The 18,627-nt window shown below is 32.3% G+C and overlaps 1 protein-coding gene across 1 annotated transcript; it reads left to right on the plus strand.

The window, feature by feature from the left end:
- The first annotated feature begins 1,373 nt into the window (after positions 1–1,373).
- On the plus strand, positions 1,374–17,848 carry LOC123677770. The gene is made up of 10 exons (XM_045614468.1): positions 1,374–1,531; positions 5,318–5,558; positions 7,078–7,211; positions 7,393–7,688; positions 12,022–12,101; positions 12,164–12,246; positions 15,159–15,408; positions 16,172–16,305; positions 17,124–17,273; positions 17,508–17,848. The coding sequence occupies exons 1-10, from the start codon at positions 1,441–1,443 to the stop codon at positions 17,654–17,656; spliced, it is 1,608 nt and encodes a 535-aa protein (XP_045470424.1). The 5' UTR covers positions 1,374–1,440; the 3' UTR covers positions 17,657–17,848.
- Positions 17,849–18,627: the final 779 nt, after the last annotated feature.

Here is an 18,627-nt window from a genome sequence, read left to right on the forward strand (position 1 = left end):
CACAAAAAAAATGAATTTGCTCCAATTAAAAATTTTGCTGTAAAGAAAAATTTGATTAGAAAATAATCGTAAGAATGACATTACCTACGTATTTCAAAAAAACTATCATGGAAAATTATCTCATTCGAATCAAATGTCTATGACTGGCAAACTATGATTCAAAGGATGAGAAAATTTTGAGAGTTTTTTCTGTGTTTAGTCACCGGATTTGTGGTTAGGTAACGCAGTACGAATGTTTATATTTCAAACTTTTTCGATAACAATCTCCGCTCATTTCCAATGTTGTTATCTCTGGGAATAGATTGATTCAAAAGATGTGAGCTGAAACATTAAGTATTTGGTTGTATAAATTTGCATCGCTTGCTTCTATTAATTTTTTTTGTGGAGCATTACGTATACCTCTCAATTGAAAAAAACCATGTCAAATTTCAGTCAGTTAGATTTCAGAGAAAAATGAGGACTGTAGAATTACAGTGTTCTACCTGTCCCAATTCATTAAAATTGAAGAAAAATGAAAAGAAGGACATGTTAGTTAATTCATGAAAATTGTTTTATTTTGTATTCAGTATTATCGTAGCAATACATGCTTCTGAATTTTAAGTTTTCGAAGAAAATTTTGTTAATTCCATTATTAGGATTCAAAATTTTTGAATCAGGTTCTCGAACTATTATTGAAAGCAATGCGGTAGACAAATCGATGCTTCTCATCTTATCTTTTATGAAAATAGTACTTATAAATACATATGTAAGCAAAAAGGCTCTAGAATGCTCACAGAGTTTTCAATTCTTGTTTTCTTCCTCAAGAATGAAGGATTCATCAAAATCAAAACAAAAATAATAAAAACATTGTAAAAATATTATTCAAACTTGCGTTTTTTTTCTGTTCACCCGAGTTTCAGTAAATTTTTGTGACATAAGCAATGGTAGAGGTAGATAATTTGAGGAGTAAGATTTCAATTTTATTGAGTCTCAAAGCAGTTTAGCAGAATAAATTTCTCTATGTAAAAAGAGAATTACTCACTTGTTGCACCTTTTCTTCGATTATTCTCCACTAATAAACATTGGAAGTGAATCAATTTCCTCTACTCGAATATTGAGAGAAAAAAATCTGCTTGGTCATACTTTTTGGAGCATTGTTTTCGTGCATGCTTCTTTGAGCATAAAACTGATAATACGTCTGGATTATATCAAAAGGATATTCACTCTGTTAATCCTCGTTTCGCATGCTAAATTAAACCTAATTAGAGGACCAATTTTTTTTTTGTTATTCCTTGAATTCTGATTCGCTGTCAAAAAAAAAAAGATGATGAACTAAAATTTATCGGAATTAAACAGGTACAGTGGAGAATAATAATTGTGATCCCTAATCGATGCAAACATTAAGGAGTTAGACCAAGGTCTTCAAAAGAGATTATAAAGTAGAGTCCAACTCCCCGTCTGATGTTTACTGGTAACTTTGTTCAGACGGGTGAAATGTTCTTCAAGTGTGTGTTACTTATAAGTTCTGTGGTTTTGGTTGCAGCCAAAATCCGTAAGTAGAACTTAGGTTTTTGGATTTTGAAAACTTTGAACATTTAGGAAGAAAACCTGAATAAAAGAGAAAAAATGTTGAGAAATATCACCGTAAAAATTCGATAATAATTCTTTATTAACTTAAGTTTTTCATTATGTTTGATTCGGAAAATTTTAATCAATCTTTTGAAAATTTTGAATTTACTCTAATTAATTCTTTTTTCATTTGGGTGATTGCCAAGGACATTTTCAACGTTATTATATATAATATAATTATATTATAAATATTTTATAAATAAAATTATTCTTTTCATCAAACAAACTTTTATTTTTCGCAAGAACTAAACTGCTTAGAAATTTCACAAAAAATAAGGGGATTGATAAACTACAGTGAAACTGTAGTTTATGAAAAATTAGTAATTTCTGAAAAGAAATGTACAGTCCTGAACCAAAAACCTGGAAATACCTATTTTCTATATGTTTTTTTGAATTTTTAACATTTTTCTAATAAATTGAATGAAAAAGAAGAGATTTTTAAGAATACTGCTTTTCCCTTTTAACTTTCAAACCAATATAAATATATTCAATACGCTTGATTCTATCCATTTGATCATGCTTTAAAATATATAAAAAATGCAAATTGACTAACTACTCGTCTCACTGTTGATAAATTTGAAATTGAATTTTCTTACGATGCAAGGGTTTACTTGCTGAGCTGTACTTGGTACCACTGTCGCATATGTTTATACAACAATGAATATCAAGCCTATTACCTGATTAATGCCATCTATGAATTCTTTTTGAATTTCTCTACTGAAATGACAATAAAAAATAAACAGTGTTGCCATTTTAACCATTTCAAATTTCTATTGGAAAACCTTCAAAATTACAGGATATCTGATTTAAGGAAAAATAAGTGTATTACCGTAGAGTATAACTAATATAAAATATTAGTTTATTAACACATATTCTCTCAGATATCCTTTATATTCCATACATCAGATGCATCTTTTTTTATTTCAATTTTGTATGACCTAGATGCATTGGATTCTCAATGTTCACTTGGTAATTTACAAACCCATCGCGTATTCTCGGAATGACATTGTAAAAACTGAATGAAACTCGACGAAAAACAAAATTTAATCCTTGAGTTGAAATGAAATTTTATTTTCAAACTCAATATCTGCTAATAACGAAAATTACGAAATAATTTCAACTGCAACATTTAAAATACAAAATTCGAATATTTCAAACATTATGATCAAATGATAGAGCGATCTGTTCAGGAGACTAGAGCTCAAAAATAACCAATAAAAAAAGCTATAGTATAGTCAACACCTTGCACGTGTTATTAATGATCACATAATAATTTTCATAATTTTATTAACGCATTTAAGTAATGTGAATTATCGATCAGATATTTCCAACAAAATGATATAATATCCTTTGTCACCAATACACATTCATTTGCAATATTCATCACACGCAGCCTTCGATCTTCTGTTTATCTTGAGCATATCAAGTAGTTGCCCATAGGTGTTAATTCAAGTGAATCACTGTTCAACTACTCGAAATGCATAAATAATAGATTTTACTATACTTCTTCGAGCATTTGTACTTGAAACGAATAGGAATGTCACTTGTAACTTCCTTAAAAAATAATTAGATATATAATTATTTTGTGAGGAAGTAACAAGTGACATTCCGAGGGCATCTCCACAGCATTCTGAACTGGGGTTAGTTGCTGTTAAAATGCCTAGAGCACATGTACTCGGAATTTATCGCCAGCAAAGTGAATTTGAAAGAGGTCGAATTATTGGTCTATACGGGAGGCGGGGTTGTCATTTCTAGAAATCGCTGACCGTACGAACAGAAATCCAACTACTGTTATGAGATGTTGTCAAGCGTGTTTCGATATTGCCCAAAATCGAAGAAGATTAGGTACCGGACGTCGAAGGGGCACAAATGAAGTTCCAGATCGACGTCTAAGACTTATGGCTATTAGAGACCGATTTGCGACAACTCGATCTTTGGATGATGAGTGGTTAGGAGGACAAGGCCATCCTGTAACTGTCCAAACGGTTTACCGCCGGACTGCAGCATTATCGACCCCATCTTGTGTAACATCTGACGGTTGAGCATCGCCGGCAACAATTATAGTGGTGCAGAGAACGTCAACATTGGAATGACATCAGGTCGTCTTTTCTGATGAATCTCGATTCTCCTTGGGTGCACATGATGGCCGAAGTAGAATTAGACGACGTCGGGGAGAAAGACGTGAACCTCAGTTTGATGTTGAGCGTCATGTACACCGGACAGGAGGCGTTATGGTATGGGATGCTATTGCACATGCAAGTTGGTCCCTTTAGTTTTCATTCAAAGTAACATGACAGCGCTGTGTTACCTTCAGAAATAGTAGAGCCATATGTTCTCCTTTACCTTAACCGGCTCGAGAATCCAATACTTCAGCAAGATAATGCCCGACCTCATCTTGCCAGAGTTAGTTTAAACTTTTCGAAGCGACCCATGTGAATCTTTTACCATGGCCGCCTAGATCTTCCGATGCTGTCGCCCATAGAGCATGTTTGGGACATCATGGGTAGAAGTCTTGGAAATTTACCCCAACTATCACGGACTTTGGTGGCTCTGAGACATGAAGTACAGATAGCTTGGAATAGAATCTCTCTAGAAGAAATAGAAATAGATGCAATAAGATGCATCAATGCCGAGACGTGTTGGGGAGTGTATAGATAATCGCGGTGGACAAACACAATACCAACAAAGTTATTATAAAAATTGTAAACCCTTGGTTTTTTTTCAATCATTTACTCCTTGCTATACTATCTATATCTTACCAAAAAAAAAAAAATTTCATTCAAACTCTTCTGAGTGTTGCAGTTTCTTTGACAGTTAATATATTTGAATAATTTTTTCTATAATTAAAATCTTCAGCAAGACGTTTAAAATACTCTAGAATGTTTGAGAGTTCCACAGATAAAATTTGGAAAATGTGGATTACACTAAAACTGCTTGAACAAAGGGTACCTGATCGGGAAACATCCCCTAGAGAAGAACGCGTGGACGGTATGCTGTTTGTGTTATAGCACCATCTTGCTGGAAATCTCTCTATTCAAACTATGGAATATCAGATTGAATTGATAATATACGTTTGGGGGCAACTCTAGTACATGTTTACTGCTATTCTATTTCCACCTTATGGATTTTATCGTTTAATTAATGGTGATTACATGTTTACATCAATTAGGTCAAGGATAAGTGAAAAAGTGTTATGTTTTTTTCCATCAGTAATCAGGAAAACACAAGATGCGATAGAAAATGACCCAATCGTTATAAATTGATTTGAGGTACCAGAAAAATGGCTAATTCAAAAGTTTCCCTTCTTAATGCTGATTTTTTCGAAAAGTAATGACCAAAATAAGAAATTTAATGAAACCAAGTCCTTCACCTTCACTTGGTGATTCAAAGGTTCTGTAATTCTAGAATCACAATCGTAAAATAAATACCATAGGTAAAGCTTGTGGTTTCAAGAGCAAATATGAAGTTTCATAATACACTGATACTTCTCGGTATGAACTAGGATAAACTGATAATGAGATGAACTGACTATGAGCATCTCAATCAAATAATTCTAAAGAAAGTGAATGTTAAACAATGATTGAATTATCCATTCCCACATGTTATTCATGATAATAATAATAAATCTCATTTTTGACCAAGAACCATTTCATAGGACGTAAAAAAATGATACCTATCATCCATATTCTTACCAAATTTTTTTTTCTAGCTGATTATATAAAGGTCTGCAAGTCAACGGATCCAAATTTGCCACAATGTATTATGGATTCAGTGGATGCCTTGAGGCCTTACCTGAAGACAGGAATCCCAGAACTGGAAGTTCCACCAATTGAACCACTCTTCCTAGATGAGATTAAGTTGAGAAGCGGACCTAGTGGTGCCAAGCTTGATGCCAATATAACCAACGTTAAAGTTTGGGGTCCATCCGATTTCAAGGTCCTTGAAGTCAGGTGAGAGATGCTTTCGATATTCACATTGTCCAAGAGTTCTATACAATAACTTAAAGTGTCTATCATTTATCAATCATATTTCACAAAGGTTTCGAGTCTTTATCTGTCTTTAAGGGGGAATCTTTTGATCTAATTTTCGAAGTGCGAAATTTGGTTAGTTGGGGATTTTTTATTCTTGAACTGCTTACCGATTCTTCGTAGTCCTCAAAGTTAATAAAGATTTGGAACTCGCAATTTAGAAAAAAAAGTGTAAAAATTGAATCTCTCCATAACATTCGTTATATCTCCTAAAATATTGAACGAAAGGACGAAATTGAGTTAATTGGTGATCGTTTATTCTCAAACCGCTAACCAATTGTTCGCAGATCACAACGTTCATGGGAATTTTGAACTCGAAATTCGGAAAATATCTTAAATTGAATTTCTACACAATAATTTCGAAATTCGGAAAATATCGTAAAATTGAATTTCTACACAATAATCGTTATGCCTTATTAAATATTAGTCTCTGCCCAATCAAAAAAAAATGTTTTTCATAGATTGAGCTGTGATCTAAAACATATTGAGTTTTCAAGTCCGTATCTCGCTGCAAGGAGAGTTAGCAGCCTCGAGAATATTATCAGAAATTTTTTGAAAATTTTTTGACGAATCTCCGAACTCCAAGTGTTTTCGTAATTCACTTTGTGAATTCAATCGATGTGGGAACTTTAAGTAAACTTAAGTTTCGACTTGGGTTATGTAGGCAACTAAAAATACTTCAGCAAACCAGAGAGTTCAGAAAAAAATTGAAAATAGTGCGTAATGGATATGGACATTGTAATTAGTTGTATCGACCGCAAATGTTTATACTGGGATATTCAAATATTACAAATTGGTATGTACAGGGTGGGCAAATTTCGATGTTTTAGCACTAAAACTTTTAAACTAGAGGAGATAGACAAAATCTGATACCCCATTCTCGGTCTCTTTTTCTGAGAAACTAACAAGGGTAGTATTTATTTTTTGCCTCCTTCTTTTGTATTCGAATTATTAGCGAAAATTGGAAAATGGCGATATCGAAAAACATTCATATCTCCGATAATACTGATGATAGAACTCTGAAATTAAAACATTATACAGGCACTTTTTTACGTAGAATCTAGTGGCAAGCTCATATTTTCAAGAGGGGTTTTAATTACGAAGCTATGACCCAAAGTTATGTTTTTTCAAATGGAAACACTAGATTTCTGTGCCATTTTTTGAAACTTTAATTTTTCCTGATTTCAAAAATATACAACATCGTATGGTTTGTATTAATATAAATAATAGAAAACTTTTTTTTACCTAAGAGTCTCAATATTTCTATGGTTTCAACTGTTGATGAGCACAGAAAAATTGAGCTTCCTATACCAAGAGCAGTATCCTTCCGTCAATCTGATTATTTCTATGCTTTTTACCAATTTTTACAATCTTAGAATTCAGACATAAAAAGAGAAGAAAATTTCATTTATATTGTTAATAATAATTATGTAATTTTCAGACCAAATGTGGCAAAGAAGAGGTTTGCATTCAAGGTAACCATACCCTTCCTTCATTTTGAAGGAGACTACGACATCGATATGAATATTTTACTTCTCAAATATAAGGGAGTTGGACCAATCAATGGAAACTTCAGTAAGTGAACGTTTTATAAAAAATTGAAAGAGAAACTAATTATTCAGAAACTCTTCTTTGTATTAGATTTTCCGAAACTATTTCGGAGTTTTTATCAAGGTACAGTAAGAAGCTTGTCTTGATTTTGATTTAATATCAATGAGTTTTAACATATTTTCATCCTAGTTCTTTTTTTTTGTAGCGGATTACTCCTTCGATTGTATTATGAAAGGTCACACTACTAAAGTTGATGGAAAAGAATATTTGAAATTCGATAAGATGCATTTGAAGTTGTACTTTGGAAAGTCCACCATTCGACTGGAGAATCTGTTCAGAGATGATCCAGTGATTGCAAAAGCAACTGACGAAGTTATTGGAGAAAACACCGAACTCTTCCTGAATGAAATCAAACCTATATTGGAAAAATCTTTGGCTGAAAAGTTCACGGACATTGCGAATAAATTGACTCTGAAATTCACATACCAAGAATTGTTCCCTTGAATAAATAACCTAAGATTAGTTTTATTTGAAATCATATTCTCCTAATTTATCAGGAGTAGTGTTAGTATCACATATTTTTCTCAATTAAATATAGACCAAAACAGAAATCATTTTTGTATCATAGTGAAGAAGACGATTCATAGAATTTCATGAATTCCATTTTTCCTTACTGTCATAGAGTAGGTAAAAGGAATTCCAATTTGAATCTTATTACATTATATTAGCAGTCTGCCACTTGATGTGTAACATTTCATACAGGGATTTCAGCGATATCCCTGAAAGTGTGAATACGCACTTATAAGTTTAACATCAAACATTAAAAATATTAAAATTGCCCAATAGATTGCATGTAACCTTCTTGATTGGTTCATTATTGAAATATAATATTTTGTTAAATTGTTATTCTCTACTATTATTGTATTCTAATGTGGTAACAAAATGGTGCATGCGAAATTTATTTCTGTGATATCTTACCAAATTGCCTTTGAAGACCTATAGGAATTAGGATGCTGAAAAACATAAAAATTATTTGCTAATGAGTGTAGTACTATGTTTTCAGGTTCTTCGCTGTTAAAAAATCAGACATCAGAAATTTTTCTTATATTGGGGTAGTATAACACTATTACCTCCTGAAAAGATACAATTTTTGGAAGATCAACGCACATCATATAATTAAGAAGCTGAAATTCGTATGGAATATTCAATGTCCCAACTTCCAAATTTCAACAAAATAGGAATATTGGGATTCTTTGAATTTCACGTTCACGCTTGAGCAAGGCATACCATACATCCGAAAAAATTTAAATTCAAAAAAACTATTTAATATCCACATCAATTCAGTCAACATTGGGCAAATATTTTTTTCATCTCAAAAAAAAAAACAAAATACTTCCCCTACCCTCGGTAGACTAAAAAAAATGCGTTTGCAGACTTGCGATTTTGACTCTCTTCTTTTTTCTTCTCGGAATTATCCAAAACATCCCCCCATTTGTGCCTTCAATTCAGAAACACCCTATATATTTCATCCAGTATCGGTAATTAAAATGGGGAACTTGCTGACTGAATCTTTAATGTGCATACTTGCTGTTTTATTGTATATACATATTTGTGGAATTTTTATTTTTCATATCATTTTTCACACGATATGAAATGAATATGAATCAATTTCAATGTAATATAATTAATTATGGAATTATTATAATTGCGTTGTTCTCTCACTCAGTCTTTAGTATATAATTGAAACACTGCAAGTATTACACTATGGTTCATTATTTTCTCAGACAATATAATCATCAAAAAACATTGTAAACACAATAAAAAAATAACATCGGCCACAATTGATTCGAACTCAGTTACAGCTTTTCGCAGATTATACGTAACATGATTAGAATTGTTAATTACAAAAATATCATTGAAAATAATAAATCAAAATATAATTGCCCTATATGGTTTCCATTTGGTTGTTTACTCAGGTGGTTTTACGGGCAAAATTCTCATCTGTGATTCATGTCGATATAACTAACATGATTTTGTCATTATGAATTGACATACTAATATTTGTTTCCACAAAATCAAAAATTTGGAAATTTCCAAAGCAACAAACTGGATAATATTTCTTAATCGAAAATTTTAGTGGCAATGTTTTCCCTCTAATGATATAATATAGTAAAATTCGTTTTGATAGCTCCAATAATAAAGGAGCTAAAAAAATATCAATTGCCAAAACTCAGAAGCTGGTCACTCTGTAACTACATGCATTTGTCTCACTATGAACTTAAAACCTTGACCTTAACTGATTTATGAATCTGGTTGGGGTGAAAAAAAAATTATTATGTTGAAGGATTCAACTCCCAAGGTTTTGGACTTAGATATACAAGTAACGGTGTTGGTTTTATGACCCCAACAATAACCAAATGATGGATCCAGAAAGCAAGATAAGCAAGCAAAATCTGTTTTCAAGGCAAACTTCTTCTAGGAATGAAATATAAACAATGTTTTCATGGGTATACATAAATGGATGAATTTGATACTGATACACAAATTTGTTGATGAAAGTATTTCAAAATAATTTTGTTCGGCAGAGGTTGCATTATAAAACAGAATGCAAAATATTGGATTTTACGTCGATCAAATAGCAAACCTCATCATATAAGATTTATCTCTGGAACATTCAGAACTGGCAAGAGTAGAACGGTAGAATTTTTAAATTTATATTTCACTCTAGCCGAGACGTTAATTACTGAAATTTAACTAATTAAACCCAAAAAATTAGACCCTTAAGCAATTTCCTAATCAGCAATAAAATAAAACTAGATGAGGACTCGTTGATATTATCGAATAGGAAAGTGGTAGTTCAAGGCAGAGGCGTAGATGCAATCACCCGTATAACAATGAATCTAAAATCTCCTTCTCTCAATGTTGATTTATGAGCGCTCGTTCAACATTCTTTCGAATTTTTGAGCTGGGAAATGTCTCAAACGATAAGGTTCAATTCAACGAATCCATGAACATGGCCTTTTGAAATATACTGTACCTGCTGATCTCAATTCTAACGGGTGTTTTTTTTCGAGGTATATAACTTTAAGTTGGCATTACTGTTCAAGATGGCGACCGATTTAACAGCTGTCAAGTGATTTATTCTCAGTTTGGTTTGGCAATTCATCATGAATAGACTCACGTCTGAACAACGCTTGTAAATAGTGCAATTTCATTTCGAAAATAATGGTTCTGTGCGGAATACGTATCGCGCACTACGTCCATTTTATTTTGTTTAGCGATGAAGCGCACTTCTGGTTGAATGGCTACGTCAACAAACAAAACTGCTACATTTGGAGTGAAGCTTATCCTCAAGTATATGTCGAAACACCGTTACATCCAAAAAAACTGACTGTTTGGTGCGCTTTATGGGCTGGTGGAATCATTGGTCCGTACTTCTTCAAAAACGATGATGGCCAGAACGTTACAGTCAATGGTGATCGGTATAGAGCCCTGATTACTAACTTTTTCATTCCTGAATTGAACAACCATGATGTCCAGGAGCTGCGGTTCCAACAAGACGGCGCAACATGTCACACAGCTCGTGCCCCAATCGATTTATTGAAAGACACGTTTGGTGATCGCCTAATTTCACGTTTTGGACTTGTGAATTGGCCTCCAAGATCTTGTGATTTAACACCGCTAGACTAATTTCTGTGGGGCTATGTAAAGTCATTGATCTATGCGGATAAGCCACAAACCCTTGACCATTTGGAAGACAACATTCGCCGTGTTATTGCCGATATACGGCCACAAATGTTGGAAAAAGTCATCGAAAATTGGACGTCCAGATTGGACTACATCCGAGCCAGCCGTGGCGGTCATAGGCCAGAAATCAAATTTAAAATGTAATGCCACAAGATTATCCTGCGGATGAATAAAATTCATGTCAATCGATTAATTCATCGTTGTTTTATTGCAATTTAAAGTTCTATAGCTCTAAAAAAAACACTCTTCACATGCACTTCTTTTAGTAGAACCCATTGGTGTAATCATTTATATTTTATTGCAAATAGTTTTGAAGTTACAATACACACTTGTTATTTTTTTCGAATGTAAACCATAAAAATTTCCATAACAAATGAATTCGATTTTTTCTTCCTTTTCCAAAATATATAACATAATATATAAATTTCTTATCAAACTTTAAAATCATCTGAAGTTTCAGTTTAACATGGCAATTCAACTAAGTGCCCATCTATGATAATCTGTGAACTTCAAATAATTAAAGTAATTGGTGACCACCAAAGTCTCTAGATTCAACACCATTAGTTTTTTTTTTCATTAGTCACATTTAAAAAACAAGATCTATCAATCTAAAAATAATGAAATGGTGTTAACGGTGTTGAATGTATACACCCTGTATGTGTTTTATATTCAAAATGAATATTATCCAACTATACCTTAAAACGTTGGCAAAATTGATTGCCTTGATGCCGGAATAACATCTATAACATGATCACCTTCTAGCGAAACTTTTTTTGAGTTAATGAGTGTTGAATATATCAGTCGTAGAGTAATTCATACTGCAACAATTCTAATGAGGAAAAATCTTGTGGGAAGTGTAGAAGTATTTTCATGTAATAGAATAAAAACTTTCTTTCTCAAATATTTGTCTCTATTAGACACCAATGAGGCAGGACTTAGTAGAGCCTTGAATACCTGTTCCTGTACATAAATATGATAATTTATCTGCTCGAGCAGCAATAACTTCTTCTAATTGTTAAATATGATTCTCATATAGAAATAAAATGTATCTCAACGAGGATTCATCTATCAATAAAACAATAATCAGTTTTTTATGGAAACACATCCTTCCTTCTTACCTTGTACTATGGCTCCAAAATATGGTGGTGGCAGTCTTTCATATAGCAGGTAGTGGTAGTAGTCGCACTCAATATCAATACATATAAATATAAAACTTTAAACTTTCCTAGCCTGAAGTGTTGTGAGAGTGTGAAAATGAAGATCATAGTGGTTGTAGCTCTTTTGGCACATGTGGCCCTATCAGCCAAATTGCGTAAGTTTTTAAATATCCTTTTATTTAAGTTTTTCAATGTTCAGATTATTTCAAATCGGATTTATTTGGACTCAACATTAAGTTAAAACAGGATGAAGTTTTTGATAGAAAATCATTGTTTTTTTTATGAAAGTTTTGTGTATACTTCGAGATTTCATAAAAGAATGTTATACATACTGTAAATGAACTCGAATATATCCAAATTAATTTTATTGAAAATATTCATTACAGAAAGAGATATTTTCGTTTTTAGGAATTATTTACTTTCCATGACACTATTATATTTCGTATTTGATGTATTTTAGAATTTTAAGCAGAAATTTATTTCAAAAGATTAGATTAGACTTAATTATAAATAGTTTTGAATGAATTTCTATTCTGTTAGGCCGGCCGGCCTGTAAACAGGACTTCAGGCTATGTTCAAATCTCGATTGTAGTTATGGACGTTTGAAGTTTGAATCCTCTAATAACCTCAAACCTAAGAATCCAATCGACAAAAACTGCATCAAGGCCATCAAGCTTAATGCAAATTATTTGTGTTTTAGAACCATACAAAATTCAAGTAATATATCGCAAAAACTCAAGTTTCCCTCACAAATATGTCGAATAGGTTGAAATTTTGTTTCTCTTGTAGACCTTCATTCTCATAATATAGCATTTTAACACTGGCCTGTATTTTCATCTTCAGATGCCTTGTTTATGTAAAGAAGAATGAGAGTAATATTGTTAAACTGTCAAGCTTTCATTCGCACAACACGAGAAATGAAGAAAGATTGTATATGCCCAAACATAGAACTTCCAAATTTGAAATGTCACCTAAATATCAGTGTATACAAATATTAAATTATCTCCCTTTAGTGAATTAATATTAATTCACTAAATTCCATATTAAGGTTCAAAAAAATAGTTAAGGCTCTACTTGTACATAAGTGTTTCTACAGTGGGAATGAATATTAAGAAAAAGAACTAATATATAGATTATATTATATAAAGAAATTAGTTTAAAAAAAATATATTTCAAGCTATCATTCAAAATTTAAATCAATTATTTGGAGTATAACGATAGATATTTTGCAATATTGATTTCTTATTGAGAAGTAGAACAATGCATAGATGCACGTATCGAACAAATTTCATTATCTGAATTACACAGTTTTTTCCATTTACTTGAGTTTTATTTTATATAACTCTACCACTGTTGGATAACTGAAGAATCTGATTTTGATGAAATTTATTATTGTACTATCGACTTTTCTCATAATTGAGTATTTGAAAAAATAATGCAAAAATAAGTATTTCGAAAAACTTTTTTTTTGAATGATTGATTGTAAATATTGAAATCTCTTTTGATAAATATTTGGGTGATAGCTAGAGAAAAATTTTTGAACATTATTCTTGGTCTTTCATATGCCTATTGGATACAATTGTAAAAGTGTTAATGAAAAAAATCATTTGTGACCATACCTGGGTAAAAATTTCGAAAAAGTGGAGATGTAAAACTCAATTTCTCAAGTTATGGAAAATACAGGATATGTGTTGAATAGTCAACAAATCATGACATGATGTATTCTCCATATGAATTATATACTTTCTATAAAATGAATCAAATTACGCCAATTCCGCAAATGTGGATATCCTCAATTTTCACAATTTGACATCTATTAAGCTTTCGTAAGAATTGCAGTGTCCCACTGCCTTTGATGGGGAGACACTGTCATTAACTATGAAAATCAATCCCATGCAACAGACATGTAATTATTTCAAGTATTACTCAATAAGTAGACGTAAAAATTAACTTTCCCTATAAGTGTTGTTATTATGCAATGATTGTAACGCTTTCATCAGATTGGAGCAAAAACAATGAAGATTTTATTTGATTTAGTTTGGGGTTACTGACTGAATAATAAATACTGAACTACTTGTAACATGTAACAATTATTGAGACCGAATGTTACTTTTTATTGAACTTTGCCTTTTTGAGCTCTATTTTCCCTGAGGCTTGCTATGATTATCGAATTTTGGGCCGGGAATGGTCTCAAACGATAAGGCTAGATTCAGTGATAACGAATCCGTACTCAAATTCAATTATGTCCAGCCTGGGTGATTTTTCAAAGATGAACGAAAGGATCTCGAAGATTGAAAGTTGCAACGTAGATCTGTGATTCGTTAGTACTTAGTATTTATTTTTTTTTCCAATATTTTCCTATATCTGATTCTCAGAACAACCTCAAAATTTGCAAGGAGCTTCAAATTGGTATTTCATATCAACACTAAAAATTTCAGGGTTATCGGTTTATGATCACAGAAATTTTTCCCACTAAACCTACAGTTTTGAACTTTTGAAAAGGAACAGTGAGTCGAAATTTATCGTTGGAGAGCATTGGTTGCTCAAAATTCGAAATTTGACAAAATGTTTTTTTTTGCAGAAATCTGAGATCTCGAAAACGGTACATTTTATGAAAAAATTCAAGAGAACATTTTCTCAAAGAAACGGTTGATATCAGAAATGAAATAATTTTCTCGAAAAAAAGACAGTGATGTATATTTTCAATGGGGAAAGGATCATCGCACCCTTATATTTACGCCAATGGAATTTTTCGGCAGGAGACACTTACCTAATTCGAAAAATCACATTATCTTGACATCAGTACGTAAAAATTAAAACAAAAACTTCAATAATACTCGAGTGATAAGTAAAAAACTGATTTTTTTTTCAAATTTCAACACCCTGTATCTCGAAAACGGAGCTTGTGAGGATATATGTTTATATGAAATTTTTCATGAAAAAAGTTGTTCTATTTAACGCCAAAGTTAATGAACTAAAATCTGGACCACCCTTTATATTTAATATTTAATATTTTATTCTTAATATTTATCAGCTCAAACTTTAATCAGTTCCTTAATTATTTCAGCATTCAGACTTGAAGCCTTCAGTTGCAGTCGAGAGGATCCAAACATAAACAGTTGCTTGCAGAATGCACTCGAGAAAGCTCGACCTTACGTCATCGAAGGAATCAAGGAGCTCAACATTCCACCAATCGATCCATTCGTCCTTCCTTATGCATCAGTAAACAGGACAATCAACGAACTAGTCAGTATCAACTCTGTTCTGAAAAACGTGAGGACTCTTGGATTGGGAAATTATGTTGTCGATAACATCAAGTGAGTTAAGGACCTTTTTTACAACTAGCGTAATGAAATGTAATTGAGTTAAATGGTAGCATTTACAGATAGCTCCCAACCGTCGACTGACGAGAAAACTCAAATCATAAATTTTCCCAAAAGTTTTGGCACAAATTTCAACTTTATACGAAATTTCGAATATTCGAACTGCTGAGCCTTTTTTGGAAAGGGCAGTAATGTAATGATTTGTCATTTTAGTGACAATCCAGTTCATGAAATCTATTGCATTGTAATATTGCGCTTAAAAATTGGAGCTTAGAAAAAATGTTCATAATTTAGTTGGTCAGACTTTTTGTCAGAAAGCGGGGCTATATATCGAGCAATATCAAAATAAAATTAGAAGAGAAAACTCTCTGTCGACTCCAAAATGTTTTATTGACTGGCTACATGTTTCGATCCCCGAGAGATCATATTCAGGCCCAACCAATTGAAAAGAATAGAGAGTTTTTTCCTCCCCTTTTACTTATTCTCCAATAAGAGATGATGGATTACGTTTCAATAGCAAAATAACTTTTGTTTCTGTCTGAAAACGCTTATCGCACCATATTATGAGTTTTGCTGCAATTATAACAGTTATATTAAGATCACCTGGAGCAACAGTCTGACTTTGCTTCATTCGAATTGAATGAACAGATCCAAAATAAAATTCAATTTAACTATTATATTTCTTGAATTTGCTAGATTTTTTTCAGCATATTTTTACTGTGTCTAGAAAGTATTGAAATAAGCTTGTTGTTTTCAGTATTGACCTCCCAAATCACAGTTTGGAACTCAGGTATACTCTTCCATGGGCATATCTTGAGATGGAATATGATGTCAGTGGACAATTGCTTCAAATACCATTACAGAGTAAAGGACTCTTCAAAGGAAACTTCAGTAAGTATTTTGTGGCTTGAAAGATAAATGTAGTATTTGTAGCAATCAACCAATTCAACATTATCAAATTGACCATGTTTAATATCATCTAGAAGGTTATATCAGTTGAAACCTATTGAAATGTGGTGTAATTACAAGAATTTTTCAGGTCAATGACAAATACACATTTTTTCTTTAGAGCAAAAAATTTAAATAATTATCAAGTATCGGCAAAAAGTTTTTGTGGTATTCCACTCCACCATTGAAAGGTGAGCGCTAGTTCAAATTCGTACAAAATTGATTTTGACTTTCCTTCATCAGTAAATCGGACAATTGGGCAGAATGATAGCTATTCCTCTAGAAGTCTAGAACAACTGCACCAAAAAGCAATTGTTATGTGTTCCTTGTTCCTTTATGAATTATATTCATTTTAAGTGTCTGTATAAAGTTATTTCCCTTTAGAAGAGCTTTCGCCTACTTTTTGATAATTTTTTGTCCTCTTATGGAGAATGAAGTTATGGATATCTTCCATCTTTTGGTCATTTCACTCACATCAAAAAACTAATCTCACAAACAGCATAATGAAAATTGAGAGATACCGATGATCTTTTGAATAGTGTAATATATTTCTGCTACAAATGTTGAAACGCTAACCCAATCATCTTCGGTACCAGAACCGTAATCTAATATTGATAACATAACATTACCAATTTTTTCAAATGGTATTGACTGATCAGAATATTTTCTGAAATAAAAGATGTCGAACAGAATACTGTCAGAATACCATATATCTATTTGGTATCATTTTGATGATCAAACTGAAAGTGATTTTATTCCAGCTGATACCCAAATGGTGGTCAAGTCCAACATTGAAAGTTACGAACGTGATGGTGAAACCTTCTACAGAATTCACAAAATGACAGTAAAGGGACAAGTTGGTGATGGTTGGGTCAAAATGACTGCCAAGAATCCTGAATTACAATTTGGAGGTGAGGAAAATATCCTTGTATTCTTTAATTCAACTTTATTCAAACTTTAAACTGAAAATTTCTTCTCATACCATCATATGGTATTTTCATTGAAGAGGCTCTTTGAAAGGCCATAAGATTACTTATATAAATCCCTTTTTATTTGAAATATCATCCCTATAAAAGATTAGGCAAATATACAAAACTTGAACCTCGTACTGAATGCACATTGTTAATTTATGATAAAATTTTCAGCTGATCTTATTGCCAATGCCTTCAATGCCAATCCAAGAGCAATTCTGGATGCAGTGAACCCAATCTTCGTTGAGTTCTCCGCAGACCTTTTCAAAGCAGTGGGAAACCAAGTGTTAGCAAGAGTACCTGCCAGTAAAATCTTAAACTGAGGATTTGTAGCGAATACCTTAACTTTGTTACATAGCACGGCCACATTGTGTTGATTACTTGTAGAGTCACAATTATTTTATCGAATTGTATTCAGATTGTTAGTTTATATACTATAGTCTGAGTATTATATAATTTTCACTTGTGGAAATTGTAGAATTGTAAGAATAAATTTTTATTCGATTTTTAGTACATTATGATTTTTATTTGAAAGTGCAACTATTAATCCATTAGCTAAATATTTAGTGAATTGCATTCGTTATTTCTTTATGATTTTGTGATAATTCTTCTTGCATTGTGTTTCTTACCGGGATCACTGATGGAATCATCAATTTTCAGTAATCCCTGCCAAATACACCTCTCCATAGGGGAGCATTGTGTTTTCGAGAATCCCTGATATGCTCCACCCACGGCGTCATCTGTCGGGCAAGCAAAGAGTTACTTCATTATCATTAATAGTAAAGTTTTGTGATTATTAAGGAAACAATGTTAGCGAGTTTTATCAGAAATCTAAATGAGGGCTGACCAGGCTGAATTTTTCTTTTCTGAATGGATATGAAATATTAAATATGTCAAGTGAGGAACTGCAAAACCACAGAGAATACCTGGAAAAAAATATGAGCAAGATTTGATCTCGGTTAAATTCGCAGAGAACTCGTTTTTGAAGAGCAGGCTTTACTTTTATTATCTGTAAAGAATGTTAACCCTTTGAATATTTTTTGTAAAGAATTCATGATTTGAATGATGCGTTTCCCAATATTTGTATTGCATTGCAAATTTGCTCTAGGCTCCCTAATAAAGGGTGTTTTTTTAGAGCTATAGAACTTTAAATTGCAATAAAACAACGAGGGATTATTCGATTGACATGAATTTTATTTATCCGCAAGATAATCTTGTGGCATTACATTTTAAATAAGATTTCTGGCATATGACCGCCACGGCTGGCTCGGATGTAGTCCAATCTGGACGTCCA

Source organism: Harmonia axyridis, chromosome 4 (genome assembly GCF_914767665.1).
Source record: "Harmonia axyridis chromosome 4, icHarAxyr1.1, whole genome shotgun sequence".
Taxonomy (NCBI): domain Eukaryota; kingdom Metazoa; phylum Arthropoda; class Insecta; order Coleoptera; family Coccinellidae; genus Harmonia; species Harmonia axyridis.